The 22,133-nt window shown below is 43.7% G+C and overlaps 1 protein-coding gene across 4 annotated transcripts in view; it reads left to right on the top strand.

Moving 5' to 3' along the window:
* The window catches only part of MITF (melanocyte inducing transcription factor), a 110,149-nt gene extending 90,566 nt beyond the window's left edge, over positions 1-19,583 (top strand). For 2 of the 4 annotated variants that reach the window (XM_056335924.1, XM_056335926.1), the window contains 6 exons: positions 671-766; positions 6,593-6,710; positions 9,866-9,922; positions 10,938-11,013; positions 12,640-12,787; positions 15,488-19,583. In XM_056335924.1, coding sequence (XP_056191899.1) covers positions 671-766; positions 6,593-6,710; positions 9,866-9,922; positions 10,938-11,013; positions 12,640-12,787; positions 15,488-15,889 — 897 coding nt within the window. In that variant the 3' untranslated portion in view covers positions 15,890-19,583. Of the gene's footprint in view, positions 1-670; positions 767-6,592; positions 6,711-9,847; positions 9,923-10,937; positions 11,014-12,639; positions 12,788-15,487 lie in introns of all 4 variants that reach the window. The other 2 variants (XM_056335923.1, XM_056335925.1) reach the window with 1 other exon arrangement.
* The last annotated feature ends 2,550 nt before the right edge of the window (positions 19,584-22,133 follow it).

Below are 22,133 nucleotides of genomic sequence, written 5' to 3'. Positions count from 1 at the left end.
GGGTGCTCAGGAGGGCTCTGTTTCTCCTCACTATGCAGGAGCTCATGGAGGTGCCTCCTGGCCCAGCCCTAGAAAGAAGATGGCTTGCACCACCCAAAATCATCTCCGAGCTGCTCTGGAGTGGTGCTCCCTGGGAGAGGGTGCATGAGGGTTACGAATCCAGTGGATTCTTTTGTTAAGGGCGGGCAGCCTGTCACCCAGCAAGCCGTTGTCCCCTCTCCTTCCCTTTCAGGTGTCGGGGACTTGAGCGTTCCTGTTTGCACGCAGGTTTTGACCCCACAGCTAGAGGAAGAATGTGGCGGGTAGAGAGGCAGTGCCGCACGGGGTTGGGGAGTCATGTCCTTGGCGTAGCTCGTTCTGCAGGAGCAGTCTCGCCCACCGTTCCTGGGAGGAACGGTGTGCCCGTAGGCAGGCAGCGCAGGGTAGCTGCTGGTGGGAGGGGTGGGTTGGACCGTGAAGCCTCAGCCATGTCATGACTGGACTGTCCTGGTTGGATAGCGGGGACCTTGGCCGAGGGGCTGGGTTTGGAGCGTGGCAGAACTGCACAGGCACCTCTGCCCGGGCCGTGCTGCAGGGAGCCGGCACGTGGCTGGAGGGCTTGGTCATGCCTCTGTGTCTTAATGGGACTGATAACTGTGGCGGTTTCCTTTGTCCACCTTTTCTGCTGCAGATGGATGACGTGATTGATGACATTATTAGTCTGGAGTCAAGTTACAATGAAGAAATCCTTGGCTTGATGGACCCAGCCCTGCAAATGGCAAATACGGTACAACAGTCCTTTCCTTCTGGTTTCCCTCTTTAGTATAATTGTCTTTCCTTGAGAGAATGCAAAACTGTAGCACAACTTTTCTTCTGAGCAATTAAGTAGTTATTGTATTGTCCCACAGGGTGTAATTAGTTTTTGTTTGAAGAGCTGAAGGTATACAGTTTTAATGGAAAACATGGATTTAAAAAGGCAAGCTTTAGAATCAGGTTGAGGGAGTACAAAGGACAATTTTGCTTTTCCTATTTCCAAATCGAGTTAGTCGGTGAGGAGATTGTAACAGAGGAGGGAACTGGGCTTACAGCAGTGGCCTCAGACCCATTGATATTAAAGATCACCATGGACATCCTACTTGGATTCGGAAAGCCTAGAAAGATCCTCCAGAACCCCAAGTTCCTCTATCTCATCATGTTCAAGTAAGAAATTGTATGCCATGCTTAAGCATGTGTTAGCATCTCTGTCGGAGATGCTCTAGTTTAACTTTTAGCTCTAACATCTTAGCTTTAGCTTAACCTGATTTCAAGTGGAGAGAAGTCTCTAGCTAGACAACAGCAAAGATGTTAGAAAATTTAGGGGGAGAAAAAATCCCCAAAAAACAACCTCCAAAACAAACAAAAGGGGAAGGAATAAAGAAGCTTAAAAGCTGAATAGGGGGAGCAGACACAGGAAGCCTGTGGCAAAAGACAGGAACAGGGGTGTGAAAGTCAGTGAGCGAGGGGAAGGCGCAGGTTACCTCCGAGTTGCTGTTTCTGTTTGCTGTTTCACATTGCTGCGAGCATTAATGTAATCGTACTTGTGGCATAATCTCATTTTGATCTTTTGTGGCGGGTAGCTCCAGTGAATTTTTTGCCTTAGGCTTAAGTGCTGTTAGATCTGGCTGAGTAGATGTCTGCCAGTGCTGGCGTCTGTTTCTTTTTTATCTAGTGCCAAAATTTACAGCTTACCACATAGCATCAGTTTTGTAGTATAGATTTACGTTTGCTGACAGTAGTTGTCTGATGTCATGTTAACCTAGTCCTACGCTCCCACAGATTCCCACAGCCCTCTTGGAGACGTGGTGCACGCCGCAGGAAGCGGCCCACTAGCATCCCTTTGTAAATAGTGCCCTTTGAGCAGACAGAGAAAGGACTGCAGAGTCCTACCGGAAAGAATGAATTTCTCTTTAACATGGCTTGAAAAGTGCATCTATCCTGGAATTTGACTGGAAAACCCTTGAAAAATACCATTTTTCAGGGTAGTTACTTTTTTTTTTTTTTTTAATTGAGGGATAAGTTTCCTCTAGAGCCCTTTCTCTGACTTTCCATTGGATTAGGATCTGTTACGTTAGAAATTAGCACCATTACATTAGAAGGGATTTGGATTTCTCTGTGCTTTTCTTCCTCTCGTTCCACAGGGACCCCAGCAGTGGCTCTTTGCTTGTAGGCAAGGACATAAGGGTACTCCACACTCTTTTGGTGCAAGGAGTCCATGTGGTCAATATTTAGGGTAGTCTGCATTCCTCCTGCTTGCTGCGTTTATAAGCCTTGTAAAGACTGCCTGATCCACATCTGTGAAATTTCAGAAATTGCCCACTTCATGTGGTTAAGTCTGTAAAATAAGGATATAAAACAATAGAATTAAGATGTCTTTACTAATACATTTAAATTGCTGGAGGCGAAAGGCATAGTTCAGTCTCTGAATTAACCTAATACCAGTGTTGAAAAGATGGAAATGAAACCATGTTTTCCAACAACTGGTTTGACGAAAAAAATGAACCTGATGTGGCGGACGCTTTTGGAACAGGATTTAGCTCTTTAAAACACACAACATTTTACTAACAAGGAATTAATATCTGTAGACTGAACTAAGTAGAGGTGGAAGAAATTGAGAAGAAATGGTTTCTAAAGAGACGCAACCTATAAATAGCTGTGCTGAGATTTTGACAAAGGCTGTTATTGTTCCATAACCAACAAAGAACAAAAGGACTGGTTTGTTACATTTGGTACTAGTACTTATTTGTTAAGCAAAATCAGAGATTTCTGTGTAGAGCGAGCTAAGGGAAGTTTCCAAGTACCTCTTGAATGAACAGGTTTTGTTGCAATCAACTGCTTATGGAAGTGTTTGTAAACTTCGGTATTTGGTTACAAGTTAACTGGCTTTGCTTCTGTGGTGAAAGGTATCACAAAATAGTCACTGGTTTGCCCACAGGGTTTTCTGTGTAGATAGGACCTAGGAATTGAATTGCTAGGTGCTGTGCAAAGTACTCTTGTATGATGAGTTGAGATGACAACTAATTCATCCAACTAATCAATTCTAGCAAGAATCTGATGTGGAAAGTTGTGTGGGCATGTGTAGCTCTGCTTCTGAATGTGACTTCCCTGTGGACGTTAAAACTCCAGAAGTGGAAAGGAGTCTTAGTTCAGGGACTGTTGCTGAGCGTGGGCTTGTAGGTAAGGGAACAGCACAGTCCGCTGTAGGCTGCATGAGCTGTGCAACGAACTCATTCCAGTGTGCACCGATTCCTTAGAAACAGCCTTGCTGATCACACGGCTGGTGTCTCAGTGACTTTTATACCAAGGCCCGATGACCTGAATGTGGGGGCTTGTTTTGTTGGAGTAGTGGAGGAGAAAGGAAAGTCTCAGACTCCCCTGAAATGTACGCTGTGACGAATCTGGGGTAATAATTACCATGTTTGAAATGTCTGTTATATAAAAGCAGCTATTTAAAAAAAAAAAAAAAGAGATCCAAAGTGATAGGAAGGCTGAAATTTGTTTTACTTGGGATGCTTGTGTACCTTGTGAAACCTAGAAAAATGAAATCTCACAAGTGACAACATTTGTACCATACTCTTTCAAGGTAGATAACAAGCTAAGCCTGGCATAAGCCACTCTACCTTTGTTTACATCCTTTACTCTGTTACAGTGATGCTGTATTTAAATTTCTTCTTAGCCAGGAGTGGCTAGGAAAACTTTAAGGAAAGCATATTTAGATTGGAAACGTAGTAGAGTTTGAAAAAGACAGGGAAGGAGCATCCTTAGCACCAGGAAATTCTGTCTTTCTCAAATTTGAGACTCGATCTTCCCAATGAAATGGTCGTGGGAGCTTTGAACGTTTTCCCTTCTCTTTTTATTTGGGGAAAGGGATCTATTAACTATCTTAATAGATAAGATTTGAAATGTTTGCAAAAAAAATGTTTAATTTTCTTCCAATAGGAAGAATAAATGCCTAGCTGTTGATGCGTTGTTCACACTATAAGCCCCTTCTGTGTTTTTTTGTGTTTTGTTTTGGCTTGGTTCCCCCCCCCCCCCCATTTCAGCCTTTGTGGCTGCTTTTCTGTGCTCACAGTTTTACTGACTCGTCCATCCGAAATCAGTGCCCTCAGCATAGGGGTCCTCTCCCCTTTCCGGTTCCCTAAACTCTGCACTAAAGATGATGATTGGTCTTGCCTTACAAGTCCACTGATTTTATTCCTCTGGGACTTGGAATATAATCGTAAACAGAGGATGTGCCTCAGTTTTAACTTTTGTTTAATTGTGGGTATTTTAGCCATGTGAGACGAGCATGCACTTTACTTTTTTCATTTGAAAGGAATTGGCTAAAGTTAGTCCCAAAGTTGTGACTTGCAGCTGTCCTGGAGAAGAGGCCTCTCAGGGGCTCATACTGAGTATGGACCATGCATGTAGTCATGCTCGTAGTAAAAAGTTAAAACTGAAGCTTTAACCTGTGGAGTTCAACTTGCTGGGAAGAGTAGTCAAAGAAATCTGTCAGTCTCTTTGCTTATGGATCACTGATTTAACACTGAGACTGTTGGCATCTACCTCTAATGTAAATTTCCTTGATGAACATGCAAACCTGCAATATCTAGCAGCTGTGTAAATTTCTCCCTTCATCTTCCTTCATTTAGCTAATGCTACATCAGCACTGCTTGTACTCCTGTGGTTGCAAACAGCTCATGGTTGGGTTCCTCTCGTGCTTGCAGCTGCTGCAAGACTGCAGTGTGCATGTCCAGCAGCTGCTGCCCGTGTTACTGCCCCCTTCTGCGGTGGTTGCTCACACGGGTCCTGTGTACTTCTGGAAATCTGGCACAGTGTTGACACCTTTAGGGAAAGGGGACGATGACAACAAAACCACAAACTTGTAACAAGCGAGGCCCACCAGTAAAGGAAGCAGCTTAGTGACCTTAACTGTTCTCCATGTTTCATTATAACCTAGCTGCTTTACCAAGGCTTGAGATGCTAGTTTCTAGATTTCTGATTTTTTTAACTTTTTTTTTATTCTCTAAAATTCCTGATTAGGTTTCACATGTCTGGTTTCGAACTTCAAGTCCCTCTACTACAAACACTGTCTTTGTGTTCTCCCCATGCTTAGGAGCATGAATAGAAAAAGCACATCCAAGTCAGAAGGGTGTATGACGCTGTTGCTGTGCCAGTGTCATGGATGTATTTGGGGGGCCAAAAGATACAAGGGTCAACCTTGTAGAGCAGTGAGGGTGAGTGGTCACCCCGACATTAACATGGGTGGGTCACAGCTGGGACCATGATCTGTGATGGACAGCTGTGACTTTAGCTTTATTATAGATGTTCCTTTTGTTTTGTTTTTTTGGGGGTATTTTTGTTGTTGTGTGTGTGGTTTTGTGTTTTGTTTTGGGTGTGTTTTTTTTTTTAATATTGTATTCAAGACCTAAGGGGAGGGCAAGGAATTGTAAAGCTGAATCTTGGTGAGAATTCAGTTATATTTTTCCTGTATCACTTGAAGATTGAGTCGGGGGGCACTCTGTTGGCCACCATCTATTCAAGACAAGTATCAGCATGGCTTTAGCTGGTGGTACTTTAGTGGATGCATATCAACTTTGCTTCTTACAGTAGCTCCAGATGGCAGAGAAATACTCTTAGGTCCCTGTCTGGCAAGGACCATCCGTAGGAGTTTAATAGTCCAGGCTGTGACTCACTCTATTGTATTCGACAGCATTATTTGCATGAGTGTTAATACATACCCTGATCTCTGCAGGATCAGTGTCTTGGAGGGATTTGTTTTCTTTGCAACAACAATGATAAGAAGATAAGAGATCAGTGTTTTATACCTGTCTTTCCAAAACCTGGTTTGGAAACAAAGAAGAGATGGGTAAAATAATCCACTCAGGATAAATGTAAACTTGTTTAAATGTGTTTCAATTTAAAGGGATAGCTTTGCTAAGTCTTGCTGAAATACTATCCTATTTCTGTATAAATCTCCTTGCTTAAACATATCTAAATAAGAATAGCAGAATGAACAAGTAATTGAGGAAACTTGATGTAAAAATAATCTTCCTCCTACTGATGCGTGTTCTTGTTATGTAAGGCGAGAACCAAGTTGAAGTAAGCTTAAATGTTTTCTGTGTAGGTAGCTTTCAAATCACATGAAAAATGTGGTTGATTAATACAGTGTTTCTTCCTCAAGCATGTGATAACTTGCTAAGTACTTTCACTCACGTATTCCTGGAAGAAGGGGGGCTTCCTCCAGGGGAGTTCTGTAGGCTTTCAGGTGTTTTGAGTAAGAGAAATGCTGGGGGTACAGATGTAATAGTTTCACTGAAAAATGAGGAGCAGCCATACAGCAATATTGTCAGTGTGTTACCTCTTCTGCATGTTCTCTGTCTGCGTACTCTCGAGGAGAGAGGACAGAATTTTCCCAGTGTAGGTGTTATATTCCTTGTGCCTGTATGTATATGTGACTTTTGCTGACTTTATTACACAATCTGTTTCCACATCGAAAAGAGTACAGATTTCTTGGCAGATCCAAACTCTGTTCTTCTGTACAAAGCCTTTCATCAGGGCAAACAAAATGATCCTTTTCCTTGTTTGTCTTTTCCAGTTGCCCGTGTCTGGCAATTTGATTGACCTTTATGGCAACCAAAGCATGCCTCCTCCAGGACTGAACATCAGCAACTCATGTCCAGCTAATCTTCCTAATATAAAAAGGGAGCTCACAGGTAAATAAGTCTAAAATACCACCTTGGAGTAGTACTGTAATTGTTTTGAATTCAGGTGATATTGGACATAATTTCTGTTATGAGCAAGAATTAATGGATAAATAGTTACTTTTTGTTTGTAGACCATTTTTTAGCAAATTCACTGGCCTGTCATGCAGTTGTGTTCATGTGTAGGTTTGTATGTGTTCACTGTGACAAGTTCAAGCCCTAGTTGTTATAGTCAAGTCTGCATATTGAGAACATGGTGTTGTAGGAAGCTTCCGTGCATCTCTTGCAGAGCTGTTTTCTAGTTTGGGCTTATTGTTTGCTCTGTCAACACCAAACTTTAACAATTTCACATCTGGAGTCTCCATGGGATTCATGTCAAGGAATGCTACGTGTTGAGGCTTTAGTAGAGGAGGGCGGTAATGAACAAATCTATTGAATTATGAAGAATGGACAACCTAGATCCTAGAAAACATAAAATCAGGTACTCAAGAAAGAATCTGCATTTCTTAAATTAAGATGAAAATGAAGTATTCTTCAACTTTCTTGTGTCGGTTCCCCCAGCAGTGCAATAAGCCGTGGCAGGCAGGGGGAGGGAGGCAGGACATTAAAAGCCTTTCTCTCAAGCACGTGTGTACAGAAGCTAAACATTTAGAAGGAAGGAATAAGAAGTTTTGTATTCTCAAGCATGTTTTATTTTTGCTGTGCTACTTCTCTTGAAAGGGTATCACCACATGTAGGGTACAGTATGCAAGGTAAGCTTGTCTGCAGGATGAACAAATGGAGATCCATCGTAGAACTGATGGCAAAATCACCTGAATACCCAGAAATGGCTGTTCTTAAGGCCACCAGGGAGCCGTACTGCATGCAGTATGGTAGAGGCATAGTTTCTTGACTGTCATCTTTCTGGGTTTCTGTTGTGAAAACTCACAGGCTGACTCAGTTGCAAAGCAGGTTCTAGGCAGGAATTAGTTTAAGTAGAGCAGTTTTAATAGCCCAGGAGTGGAGTCAGCTTCTCAGGAGGAAATGCCACATGTCTGAGTTGGTGGATATTTGCACATATATGACTGTACAAAATTTGAGTTCAGCACCAAATGAAGACACACAAAGTGCACAGTGATTTGTGGCTGCTAGAAAATGAAAAGCTTGTACAGCGATGGAGCTATGTGAAGAGGAGGGTGGGAGGGGATGAGAACTCCTCAAAGTCCTGCATCACAGACAGTTTCATTGCCCTGCTTATAGGAAGTTAAAGGTAGCCATAGACTGCAAATTACACATCCAGCTGCTTGGATGTCCACGCTAGATCATTTCGCTCCAGATGGTTGTGTTAAGACTTCAGGCAAAGAAGGCAGAAAGAGAGGGGGAAAGCAGTGAGAGAAGTGGTCTTATGGAAGTCCTCAGCTCGTCAGAATAAACCTGAACTAAGTTAAATGTCTATATGCTACACTCACCCGTATGCAGAAACAATTTAGGTGAGTGCTTTTTCTGTTCAAAATATATGCTAGCAGCTTGCATTTAATTTAGGAGAGGTTTAGGAATTAAACTCAGATTTAACAGCAGTCACTTTGACACTGATCTAGCCAAGCCTTTGTACACTTTTAGTTCTCCATTTCCTAATTTTGCTGTGGGAGCTAGGCTGGAGAGACCTTGCAATATTTAAATCTGTCATTTGTCAGAAACTTCTCTTCATCCTACTGTATAAATATCACAATGATGAAGACACCTGCCCCCCCCCCCCCAAAAAAAATAAAAATCTGCTACCCCAGCATTTGATGTTGATGATCGTTGGGAGTTCTCAGCTGTAGTTACTGAAGCATTTAATGGGAATCCTGCTCACCAGGAGTGTGGTTTCTATCAGTTTTGGCTTTACAAACATTGTATTTGTTTCATGAGGCAATGTTAGGTTAATCGCAAATTTCATTAAGACATGCAATGATCTCCCAAACTTTTTTTGGGATCCTTTGGGAGGCTAACGAAGAAGAGGCTGTGTCTTGCTATACTGCCTAATATTGCTGGAGCTGTATATTCTAAGCAATGAAGTACTAACCTTCCAGTACTCTAGGGGAAACCCTTATCATCTGTTAATTTGAATTGGGTGGGCCATAATCCATATTGCTTAAAAAAAAATAACACAGGAATAATAAAAAAATAACCTATTGGAGCCAGTAAGAGGGTTTTGATCCATAATGGATCGTGTGATAATCATTCTTCCTTACTGACTTACTGTGAAACTAAATAATACTTGCTGCTTTTGAGATTTAAATGCAGCAGGGCAAGGAGTAATAACTTCACCTTTTTCAGAAATTAAAAGGGTTAGAGCAAACATGAAAATAGCTGAAATTCCTTGAGAAATGTAACATCAAATGAGAACTAAAAATAATGAGTTACGTATGCTTTTGCCTGAATTGCTGTGGGCCGGAGTCTGATAATAAATGTATGGAGCAAAGTTAAGAGCAGTTCTGAGTTGAGGAGACAACTGATGTGCAGCATAGTTGTCATTATTTTTCTTTCTGCTTTTCCTGAAGCCAGGACCATTGTTTTCTAACGTTACTGCTAATAAAGGCGTTGAATTTCTCATCTTTTTTTCATATAATGAGAGCAGTTAACGTGGCTGGAAAATACAGTATTTTTAATAGGTCACTTAAGTTATACCTTGAGCCTTGTGGTGATGTGTGTGCACATGCCACTGAAGGATGTAGCCTTAATTCCGGTGAGCAGAGCCTCTGACTCCTGACTGCTTCACATCCTGCGCCGGTAGCAATGCAGGAAGCATGCTGTTCCTCTGGTTCAGCCGCTGCGTGGCACGTAAGCGTGCTGGCTGCATGTACGTGCAGGAGAAGGTATGTTGGATTTCAGCAGTTTGTTGTCCTCAAATACCTTGCTGAATCAGGGCCTCCGTGGGAAACGTTCACGTCATGGAAGTCAGTATGGGAAGTGTGGGAAGAGATGCTCCGTGGGCGCAGGGGTGAAGTTCAACATCAGCGCTGTGTTTTGGCAATCTCAGCTTGATGTTACAGGCCCTTCTCGCTCGCCGGAATGGCTGTAGTAATTGGTTTGACAAATATCGATCAGGCTTCCTGCGCAAATATTTCACAGACTGAAACGTTGTGTTTGAATTATTTTAATTCTAATTACTTCATTCACATGCACAGCATGTATTTTCCCTACAGAGTCAGAAGCGAGAGCGTTGGCTAAGGAGAGGCAAAAGAAAGACAATCACAACTTGAGTAAGTTTTTGTTCTTTGCATTTTGCGCCAGTTTTAGCAATGATTTTGGGCGTTAAGTGTTCGAATGCTGGTGTTTAAATCTGAATGAAACACCGCATGTTGTATGCAGTACCAGTTCATTATGTTGTGCTCATAGATCAAGTATCTTGAGTTCTTGTGAAATGTGTGCTTAAATCTACTATTGAACGTTAAACTATTTTTATGTTTTTTCAATAAGCCAAGTGAATGGATGGTTTTCAACAATGGAATTACTGGAAACAACATTTGATCCAGTCGCTTTCAACAAGTCCACCTTGCACAATTTTGCCTTCTTTTTTCCAAAATTAATCTGAAGTCAGTTTGTGACTTCAAACATCAGTGTGCATTCTCAGTGTGGCAATATTATAAATTCAATTTTTGAAAGGAACAGGTATTTCCAATTTGGAAAAAATATTTTAGTAAAATAATTGGCATCTTATGACTTAAAGGATCTTTAAAGTGTCCTTTTATCCTTTGTATTACTAGAAAAAAAGAACTACTTCATGTCTTGAGCTATTCAGAAGCAGTTTCCATAGCATGAAAAGCTAATGCATAAAATTGGTGTTTAAATTTGACTTTTGGATCCTCTAAATGTTGCACCTGGAAGAATACTTTAAAGAAGAGACGATACAGTTTGTCCCTTTTCCTGCTTCAGAATTCCCTTGGGAATCTAAATTTTTTGTCTCTGAATTTGTCTGTGATGCTTTTCCCTAGGAAAACACTCACTTGTCAGTTGAGTCCTATGCTAACACCGCCATCCTGGTTTTTAGTCTCAGTTTAACTTTGCCACTTCACCAGTCCCACATTTTTACAGTATAGACAGAACTTCTGTCTTAGTGTGTCCATGCGTAGGAGAGCAAAATAAATTACCTTGTCACTGGTTTTTAAGCTTCAGGTGAACATTTCAGTGGTGCTTAAAAAAATATTTGATAAAACACTTTATATGTTGTAATTAAGTGTGAATATTACTTGTAACTTTGTGCTGTTTTTCCTAAAGTTGAACGAAGAAGAAGATTTAATATTAATGATCGTATAAAAGAACTAGGCACTTTGATACCCAAGTCAAATGACCCGTAAGTATATGGTGCCCAAGGAGACTGTGGGAGGAAGATTAAGAGAAAAAAAACAAACCCTAGTGGAGAAAAAGAATTTACCAAAAAGAAAAAAAATCCTAAGTTTTATTGAATGATCTTGGCATTCCATGACTGTAGAAAAGCTTGAGGGTTCCATTATATTTTTTTGAAGATTGTTTTGGGGTTTATTTTTTCCCTTTCAGAACTTGCTTAAGTTTATATTAATTTGATGATTTCTATCACAAAACAGTCACCGTACTGTTGTGCAGCGGCTTAGCATCCTGCGGGACGCTGTGCTTTGGCAGGGCTGGGGCTAGGGAGCAGAGTTGTCAGGATGCAAAACCTTAGTCTGGTCTTGCTGCTTAGCTGGCTGCCCGGCTACTCGTCTCGCTGAAGGATTCGTGTGATGTATTGCATGTCATAGCTCGGCAAGACAGAGCCAGTCCCTCTTTCTGTGAAAATGGAGGGCACTTCATCTGGGAAGCCATCATATTCCCCTTCCCTCCAAGAAAAATAAGGAGAGAGCGTAGCTGTGTGTCTGTTCACTGATAATTTGCCAGTGTTTGTGGTAATTTCCCAGTAGTTCTTCTAAGTAATTTTACTGCTACTAAATTGTCTTAACATTTTCCAAATGGTCATTTAATAGCAAGGACACCCCCACCCTTGCCACCCCGCCTTGCTCTGGAGCTTGAAAGTCTCACTTAAATCTGAATCAATGCCCTGTGATGTGTTTGGGAAGAGTTTGCATTATTTTGAGGCGGTTGCTCATGGAGCAGCTCATGGCCACTCTTCAGAGAGGCCCTTTAGCTTCCTTGAAGGCGAGTATCAGCCTATGGGGCAGGTAGATCTTTGGTCTGATAGTCTGCAGTACATTTTCATTTTTTTTAAAGTATAATGTGGGGGAAGATGACACAAGCAGCCTTTCTCTCTAAAGCGAGCGTGGGAGGAATAATATGGGAGAAGCAGTATGGGAGCCACCTGTCAGCTGACTGAGGAACCATTGCCCCTAGGCTGTAGTGTGGCATTTGTATTTTATCCAGAGTTTTAAGTTTAAAACACCAGAATATGCTGCTGCATTGGGCTCTTCTCTCCCCAGCGAACCACAGCTGTGGCACAGTGCCCCCAGGAGAACCGCTGCCTGCTGCTTCTCGGGAGCCAAAGGCTCTTGCACAGAAGCACCAGGTCAGACATGGTCCTTTTAATTCCCCAGCCGAAATCGGGCATTGCCCCACCAGCAAGCCGTGCCGTGCTTGCCGGGAGCCTTGGGGGGCTCTGTTGTTGCTCTCTTGCAGCCTTGCCGTAAGGCAGTGAAAGGAGCCCTGGTCTGCAGTCGCTCTGCACAGTGCTGGGCCCAAATTGTGCAGAAGGCAGGGGGTGGCCCCGGGGGGCGGGCTGCTCAGTGTCCTTCACCTGTGCCAGGGCTGGCTGCAGTCCACTTCCCAGCTCCCACCCTCTGGCCCCCACTAGTGCATTTCAAATGCCTTTTGTATTTATCAACTTGGAATAAATACTAGCCAGGTGTTGCGTATGTACGAGGTGTAATCATAGCTGCTAATGGGAAGGTAATGACTATAAAATAAAGTCTCCCCGAGAGCCTTAACTGTTCCTTTTGTGTTGATTTCAAAGGGATATGCGCTGGAATAAGGGAACTATTCTGAAAGCATCAGTGGACTACATCCGTAAGCTGCAAAGAGAACAGCAACGCACGAAGGAGCTTGAGAACAGACAGAAGAAGCTGGAACATGCCAACAGGCACCTGCTGCTCAGAATACAGGTTTGCTGATAAATAAGCTGCAAATGCTCTTGATGTTGCAGTGCATGACTGCAAATAATGGTGACTGAAGCTTGTTTGTAGGAATGTGGGTTAGAAGGAACCACTGTTTTAATGAATGGTGACCAATGCTGGGAGGTTCGCAGAGATTTTTCTGGGGAAAAAAAACCAAACCAGGATACATTAGTAGTTTTGTTTCGTTTTTTTAAACAAAGTAAAATCAAATCCCAACACCAGTGAAGCACTTATGGCTGGTCTGTTTTTGTTCTACCATAGCCAACATAAGTTGCAAACCATACTATAAGAAAGTTTTATATGGTAATATGTTTTCCTGGGTGCCACACCTAAGGCATTGGGACTTCATGTATCATCTGTTTGTTGATAGTGATGAAATTAAGTTCAGCTGTTTAGGAGTATGTTCGCTTCAGTTGTCTTGATTGTGGAACTTTTTTGACCTGTAGCTTTTGTGCTTGTTTTCTTCTGAAGCAGTTTTGGATGAATGGCAGCAAATTAAATCATCTTGTTTTGTTTATGGATTTTCTAAACTGTGTGGGGACCAATCTAGGCCCTGTCTGTCAGAGAAGCTCTGCAGGTTGCAGTCTTCTACATCTGATCTCATTTCTTCTCTGTCAGCCTCCCCTTAGCACTCTGCAGGAGTCATCTGCTTTCTGGTGGAGGGTAAACACCGCTCACAGGACAGCATGTGCGGGGTGGGCAGTGCTGTGAGATGCTGCAGCACTGTGTCTCGAGTTCCTCGTAGGTATCCTGGGGACTGGCAGCTGTATTTAATGTTGAGGCTGCCCTGGCTTGTTTGAGAGCAGTTGCAGAGAAGCACACCTAATGTGAGGGCTCCAAGAGTTTTGGCCAGAGAGCCAAAAGCTATGGATGTTGAGCTGCCTTTGCTGTCTGAGGAGCTATGGTTGCCGGTCTTCCTTGTGCCTTGAGTCTGTAGGACTGCAAAACGGTTCTCCTCAACAATGAAAAGCAGTAGGTGGCATGAATATGTTTTTCTGCACGGGCTGTTGCCTAGTTAGTCACCCAGGTTCCCAACAGCCTGTATCACACAGATATTTAGGGGTGAAAACTCCTTTTTTTCTAATTAATTCCTTTGCCTTCACCTCAAGCTGGATAGGAAACCTTAGCTCCGCAGCCTACACAGCTTCTGTCGTCAGTCCTGTTCTCCAGGTGGGCAAAGACAGCTGGATATCCACCCCTCTCCGCAGAAGGGTAATTAAAGAAGTGTATTTAGAATTGGGTATAGGAATGTATAGCATGCAGACGGAGATGTCCCAGATATTCTCATGTTGCTGTTCACCTGCGGTGCGAACAACTGAACTTTGCCTGCTGGCTGCAGTGCGCCAGGCTGGCAGCTGTGTCAGGAGACCCCTGAACCACAGCACAGCTAATCCACAAAGTAGATAATGAAGCTAGAAATACCTGAGAGTCAAGTGTGGAAGTAAACAGCTTTAAAATAGAACAGGCTGAGCTGAGCTTCAGCGCAATCTTTTTACTTTATTGAGCAATCTGTTTGCTAGAGTGAAACGATAAAATTGTGCAACCCTTCTGCAGAGCAACATCAGGCAGTAGTATTTCAAAGCTAAGAACACTTTTTAGGCATCTTTCATCTTCCCTTGCATTATCCATCTGCTCTGGCTCCTTCTTCAATCAAAATAACATAAAAACCAGACCCTTGAAAAATGGACAGAACATCTGGCAGCAAGTAACCTCCTACAGTCTGTTTTTTCCCTTTTTGCGTTGGTTCTGATTAAGCACAGAATAAGGAACTCCTGATTTTGGCACATTAGCTGATGGAAAAAGTGTTTCCTTGTTCCACCTTCCCCGTAGATCATGCAGCGTGCTGTTGCAAGCTTGTTGTCTTAGCTTGAAAATGGAAAAAAGGTTGTTAATCAGCCTCAGTGACAGGAATATCCAGGAATGGTACAATCACAACAGTGATTGTGATTGCCTAATACAATGCATAAGTAGAAGCAAAACGTCTCTCTTCCTGCTGCACTTGAGAAGGGGCATTTAAGTGAATTCTCGTGTTATCTGTCTTCAGTCAAGTGCATCTATATGACTAAATGTGAAGGTGGGATTTAAATGTCTCATCAAGATTCAAAGAATCCTGGCTGTGTGTGAAGTCTAAAGCCTTCCTCTGACTTGCCTATAATTTTTCAGTGCAGGAATAGTGTTGCTGAGTTTTGGCTGACCTCTTCCAGCTCTGCCAGACTTGTAGAACGATAAATATCCTTTCCAGTGGCTCACCAGGAAATGACAAGCATCGTGTAGATATACTATACCTTCAGTGTATGCTTCTGCTATTTCTTTCTTTCCCTCCCCCCCTACTTTTAAATGCTTTCCTCACCTGACCTGATGCCGAACTTGCCTGCCATGGCAGGCTGTGAGCAGAGGCCCTCGGCCCTCTCTGTCCTGCAGGGTGCTGGGGTTTGGCTCTGGGGTAGGTTCTGAGAAGTGTGACGGACCTATATGGGCTGGTGTTCACCCACCTCTGCAAGAGGCTAATGTTCAGGTGAAAATCCGCAGGGCAGACATGTACAAGGTGCAAGTACTGGAAAGGGAGGAAAGAGTTTGTGTACAACAGAAGGAAGCTGTAAGTTACCGTACACAAGAGCATAAGATGACAGATTTTGCTTTCAGATCTTTTTTTTTTTAAAAAAAAATGTCCATTCTCTTTCTTCACAGGAACTTGAGATGCAAGCTCGGGCACACGGACTGTCCCTTGTTCCATCTACAGGCCTTTGCTCCCCAGATATGGTCAACAGGGTCATCAAACAAGAGCCAGTGCTGGACAACTGCAACCAAGACATCATGCCGCACCACACAGACCTGTCTTGCACTACCACCCTCGATCTCACTGACGGTACCATCACCTTCAGTGACAACCTCGGAAACGTGACTGAACCAGCTGGCACTTACAGTGTTCCTGCAAAAATGGGATCCAAACTGGAAGATATCTTGATGGACGATACCCTCTCCCCTGTCGGAGTAACTGACCCGCTACTTTCCTCTGTGTCTCCTGGAGCATCGAAGACAAGTAGCAGGCGGAGCAGTGTGAGCATGGAGGACACCGATCACGCTTGTTAGCATATACTTGGCACACCTTTCACAAACTGCTTTGTTTCTTGATCAGTAGAATAAATAATTTACCTTTTGTAGAATTTTTTGATTTTTTTTTTCTCCTTGTGCTTCATCAGTAGCCCAGTGTGTGTGCGTGTGTGTATATATTATATATATAGGATTTTTTTTAGAATTTTTGTGAAGAAACTTGTATATTCTATTTTAAAACTACCAATGCCTCCAAAATATTGTACAGCATATGTACAGTATCTGTGAACTGGATTCGCCAAGAACTTTGAACTGGTCAAATCTACTCAAAGCAATAGAATTACAAATGAAGAGTCTGTTTCTACTGTGGGGGAGGGGGGAATCGTAGAATTGTAAATGCAACCTATTTACTTGGAAATAAAATGTAAAGTTAAAGAATGTAAAGAAACCAAAAAAAAAAAAAAGTCCTATTTGTAATTGTATTAATTGAATAGTGCTGCCTTAAAGATACAGTGTCCCTCAAACGTTGGTCTTTATATGACAAGTGTTTAGGGAAAAATACCCACCTTGCTCTACTCGGAACACAAACAAACAAAAACAAGAACAAAAAAGTGTTAAGACATCCCGATTGTGTTGATTGTGATATAAAATGCTGTTGCTGAAAATTGCAGGGAGATGCGAGTCTCTTTCTCAGAGTGCTGTTTAATTTTACTCTGAGCTGATTTGGGTTTTCCTTTTGGTCATGGTTCGAGTTCTTCTCTTAAATTTTTATTTTGTTTTGTAACACGCATTGACGGTTTGCCAACAGTAAACCAAACAGGAGCACTGTAAGTTGGTATACACTCTTTGGACAAAAAAAATAATTGGTACATCTTACCAGCTGGGCACATTATGTTGTACATATCTAATTGGCTTTATTTTTTTTAAATTGCATTGTACAGTTTATTTTGATTTGCATGGATTCCTTAGTTATCCTCAACTTTTTGTTTTAAATATATTTGTATTTCATTTGTAAGATTTTTGCCTCTTAATATTACAACAATTTTTTGACATTTTTAAAACTCATTGAAAGTTTTCTGCATTCTTTGTAAACACTTGAAAGGAAGCTTTTATGCAGGGTTCTGTGTTTTAAGAGAGAATTTGAGAATATTTTGTATATTACAGTCTCACTTTGAAAATGTTTTTAAACACATTTAAGGTAGAATACAAATTTAGATTAGGTAATAAAACAACTCTGTAGAGAAACTTACATATTTATTTTTAGTGATGCAGAAAAAAAAGTAGTAATATGCTTGGAAACATAACTATGTAGTTAACATACCCGTTACAGTAATTTGTGTTTTATTTCAGAACTTGGGCTAACGTAAGAAAAAAAAAAAAGAAAAAAAAAAGAGTAAATTACTGTATCTGCAAATAACTGTTACTTGATAACAATGTTATTAATTTTTAACATGCAACAATGTTGTAAAAGTAGTTCGGTGCATTATCTACTCAAGTGTAGTCCTATGCAATAACGGTAGTTATCCTTGTATTATATCAAGCCTAGGTGTTTTACAGAGGTGACGTGGTGTTACAAGCTAGAGGGATTGAATGGATTTCTCAATAGCAGCCTACAGCTGACTCGCGAGCGGCAGGCAAGTGCATCTCGTTCAGAATGAAGTGCCTTAAACTCTAGTTGTAGTCTTCCTCAACTAGCACTGACTGAAGTGTGGCATAGGAGAGAGCTTTAGGGTGATGTTTTATATAGGATGTTGAAGTGTGGCATGGTGCCTACGTATAGAAAACAAGAGCTTCCCGTTCTCCTTTGTGCTACACTGGAAATTACATAGGATAAGTGAGACAGTTAGTGACTTGAGCGCCAGTTTGGCAGGCGTTGTAAGGAAATCTTGGTCGCAGCAGTTAGTGTCCAGAAATCAAATGTGAATTGGGTAGCGATGGGACAGCCAGGGGCACGGCGGGAGCTCCCCGCAGCCTGCGGTGTGGCTTGCTGAGCTTTCGCCCACATGTTTCCCTGGGGAAGGGTTCTTGAAGTGTCCGCTGCCCGGCACCGCTTCTCCCAGCACTGGTGGCGAGGGGCTGGGCAGGGACACGGCTTGCTGTTACGGTACTCCGGGGTCTGTGTTCGTGTTGCTCTTTCTGTGGCTGTTGCTGGCTGCGCCCAGCCATCTCAGTTTCTGCTTGCGCAGCGAGCTATGTGTTAGCGTTGATGCAACCACCGGGTTGTGGCTTTTTTCTTTTTTTCTTTTTTTCTTTTTTTTTTTTTTTGAAGGAGGAGCTGGAGTTAATTATAATGATGCCTCTTTCCCCCCACCCCCACCCCCCCAGACAGCTTTTGGGAATGTGACTTTCCAAGGGTAGTGAAGCTCTGGCCCAGGGCAGGACCCAGGAGCCTGCAGGATGCGCTGCGGCCCTGGGGCAGGGAGATGCTCCCGTTCCCTGCAAGGCAGCTGTGCCAGGGTTGGCTCCGAGTATGCGGGTACAGGCTTCTGGTGCTGCTGTTTGGCAATGGTGACGAGGAAAGAAAATCAGGGCTGTGGAATATTTGTAGCTGTAATGCAGGGCTGCATTACCCTTTGCCATTAAAATGGGACAGCCTTGCAGCATTGTAGAACAAGATCCAGGTGCGCACGCTTGGGTGTAGTAACTGAGAACCACTGAATATATTGAATAAGGCTTATGCTTTGATGCCCGCTGTGGGCATTCAGAAATCGAAGTCTAGACTGTGGCATATAAATATTTTTTTTTCAAGCTTACGTGAAACCACTGGTACTTGCCGACAGCTATGACTTCTGATTTTTGGCTACGTGCTGTGTAGAGATGAGTTGGTGTTCAAGGAGACCCGTGACATCAAGAGCTGGATTTCTTGATGAAAGTCGCTGTGGCCCCAGCAGCTGTGTTGTGTGTTCCCTGTAGGCTGTGTTGCTCCAGGGTGTCATACAACTCGGCTGTGCCTGACTTGCTCTTCACCCCATGTTTCCTTAGGCTACAGGCCCTCCTCTGAGTTTGCCCACCCTTTGAATGGAAGCATGTTGATGCTGCAGCGGGGACACCTCTAGGAGACATGGACCTTCAGGCAGGTGCTGACTGGAGATGTCTCTGCCTATTTGAGCATCGTGGAACGTGTGGCCGTGATATTTTACAGGGAATCAATGGCAGGGGACAGAGACAGCAATTACAGGCAGGGTTTGGCATGAACTAGGTGGAGTGAGATGGGCAGAAATCGTTGCCCAGTGTGATGGTGGTTTGTGTGACACTGGGCCAGGTGGCTTTCCTGAGCAGGTGGATGGGATACCTACCAATTCTCACTTTGCCAAAGCCATGCAACAAGCAGGAACATGCAGAGTACCATGAAGTTCTTCCTTACTGCTTTTGGCCTATAAAGCAATATTTAACTCTTACAACCTGTAAAAGCAAAAAGAAGGTACATAAGGAAAGCACAAAGCACAAAATAATGCACTTACATTTATGTTGTTTGACATAAAATGCACTGGGGGGGGAAGCTGATGTTGATAATAGTATAAATACCTATATTTCTTGAAAAAGTAACATTAATTACTGCCTCTTGCTATGATGCTTGGTACTGTAATGTTGATATTCATCTGCTGTTGACTGCAGCAATAATTTGTGTATGGTCCATAGCACTGTAAATTATGGATCAGTATTAATGTATCCAATGAAATAATTTGAACTGTTGTTCTTGATAGATGGATTAAAGCATTTGGTTTTTCACATACGTCTGTGTAAGCTACTCGTTTTCTGTCTAAGTGAATCTTGTTTTTCTGTGCTTTTGAGGTCCCGGCAGTGCTCCTGTGTTTGTGACTTGGCGATGGACATGTCCGTGTTCCCGACGTGGTGTCAGTCAGCATCCCTGGTTGCACCAGAGCTGTCCGGCTGTCTTTGTATTGTGGTAGCATGGTGGGGACAGAGCGATGGATCAGGCCCCACTTGGCCTTTGCCAATACGCACTAAAGTGGATAGACCAAAGTTTACAATCCAGTGGAAAGAACGGAACAGGCAGACGTGGAAAAATATCATTGCCTCTGTCCCCTCCTATGGGCTCTTGCCTTCTGCCTCCCACCCTTCTCAGAGGGGTGTCTGCAAAACCACCCCGGCTGCGCTGCCCTCCGCCTCCCACCAGCTGCCCTGTGCCTGGCACAGGCTCGGCGAGGCTTCGGGGTACCTGCACCTCTTTGTCCTGCTGTCCCGCCTGCCAGGTCATCTACCCCCAGGAGCCCCACGCAGGAGCACCTCGCTGCCTTCTCCAGCTGCACACGGAGAGATGCCGGTCCTCTCTCTGCTCACCTTGGGGTCGCTCCTCTGAGATCTCCACTCACCCAGCAGGCAAGCAGCTGCTCCTGGGCTGTGCTGGGAGCTGCCGCTAGTGCTGGTTAGGAACCAGACGGGGTCCTGTTTTGTCTTCCCACCTTCATCACTTTTCCCTGTCTCTCTGTTGCTTTCATCCCTTCTAGTCTCGTTCTTCCACAGGCTGTCGTTTACTGTGCTCACAGCGTGGAGTCCTCACCGTCTCTGTGGACATTGCTGCAGCAGCAGTGGCGATGCTGTATATTACCTCACGGGCTTTAAGCCCTAAATACAAACAACAGTTGTTTTTTAATTTGGCCTCCCTCTTGAAAATCTGATACCTGGTAGGGGTAAAATATACTTAATTCATTTGCAGTTAAAAATAATTAGCTGTCCTGCATCACTCAATTTAAAAAACAACAAAATAAAAAACGCTGGGCAAAGCTACCTGACTCTGCTAGGAGTATGGCAGAAAAGCCCTGCTCCCTTTTTGTAGAAGTTGCCAGAGTTAAAGCTTGTGAGTGTTTCCAGCAGGCTTTGTAATGATTTCTTTAGGGATTCAACACTGTAATAGAATGTGGCATTGTAGTACTGCAACAAGAAATCTGTTTATCAGCAGCCTAGGATGCAATTTCTTATTTAAGTTTGAGTTTTTAGATATTTTTTGGCTTTTCTTTTGGTCAGTTGTGCAAGCACTGCTTTTTGGGAGTGAAGCTTGCTGTCAGCGGGAGCTGCTTTGGGTTTCGGCTGGGTCGTGGAGCCCACGAGGAGCAGGAAGAAAACCCACGGGGGGGTAGCGGCTGTGAGCAGTTGCCCTATGTCTGTCAGCACAGAGGTGGTGGCAGGTCTGCTTGGAAGCCTCTTAGTTCCATTGGACAAGCCTGAAATGTTCTGTGCAGGGTAAGAAAGTGATGTTAAATATAAGGCTGGTGATGGCTGGTGGGCTCTGGTTTGCTGGGAGGTCCCATGACCAGTCCAGGCTGTGGTGGCACAGCAGGACGCTGCCACCATGTCACCACGTCATGCCCTCCTTCCGAGGAGGTGGCAGGCTACCGGGAAGGGAATCGTGGTTGCACTGTCTCAGATGGTTCAGCAGCAGCTGCTCCTTTTGCTGTCTCACACAGGGGTGGTCCCAGCGCTGCATGGTGGTCGTACTCTCTGTTTCTCTCACTCCTTGTTTACAGTTGCAGCGGAGCGGCTTGAAAAAGTGTCCCTGACTTATTAAAATCAATAAGGCTTAGAGGATGCCAGCACACAGGTTAAATGCATGCACGCTGATAGTTGCAGTTGTCTTTGCCTGTGATCCAAAGCACACTCTTCCTTGGAATTGCTCCGTTTTTAACTAGATTTGTGAGAGTGACTCTTTAAACGGGCGAGTGTTGAGGCTCCTGTCTCCACCGAGGCCTGAAGCTGCATTTTCTTCCTTTTCACAGCTTCCTTGCCTAGATCACAAAGGAGCAAGGTTTCTGTCCATCTCGGGCAATGCTGAATGTGGGCATATGTTCCCATTTGCAATTCCCTGGAGGGAAGGCAGCTCCCAGCCCCTGTGCTGTCACTGTCACCCCCTCGCTGTGCTCCCTGGGGCTGAGGCAGTGGTGTGCTCTGCGGCCACAGAGAAACCGGTTCCTGCCCCAGAGCTCTACATGGATGCTGGCCAAGGGTTGTGTGAGGCTGTGAGAAGGTTGCTGGTGCTCGGTAGGATGAGCCAGGGCATGCAAAGCATTTAATATAGAATGCTCTTTGAATGTATTTATAAAAATCCCCAGGGGGGTCGACGAACATGGTGGCACGTTATGGAGCATGTCTCAGAGGAGCTATGGGAGAAATGCTCTGTGCCCGCTGTGTGTGTGGGGGGGGGTGTGGTGGGCAGGGGAGCTGTACTGGGCGGCTGTGGGATAGTGTCAGAGGGACTGGGAGCTGGGCACATCCCCCCAGCAGTCACCTCGCTGGGCCGTCCGCAGGCAGGGCAGCTGCGGTTATT

Source organism: Falco biarmicus, chromosome 4, assembly GCF_023638135.1.
Source record: "Falco biarmicus isolate bFalBia1 chromosome 4, bFalBia1.pri, whole genome shotgun sequence".
Classification (NCBI taxonomy): Eukaryota; Metazoa; Chordata; class Aves; order Falconiformes; family Falconidae; genus Falco; species Falco biarmicus.
Note: the sequence above shows the minus strand (reverse complement) of the source record. Positions and strands in the feature narration are given on the sequence as shown.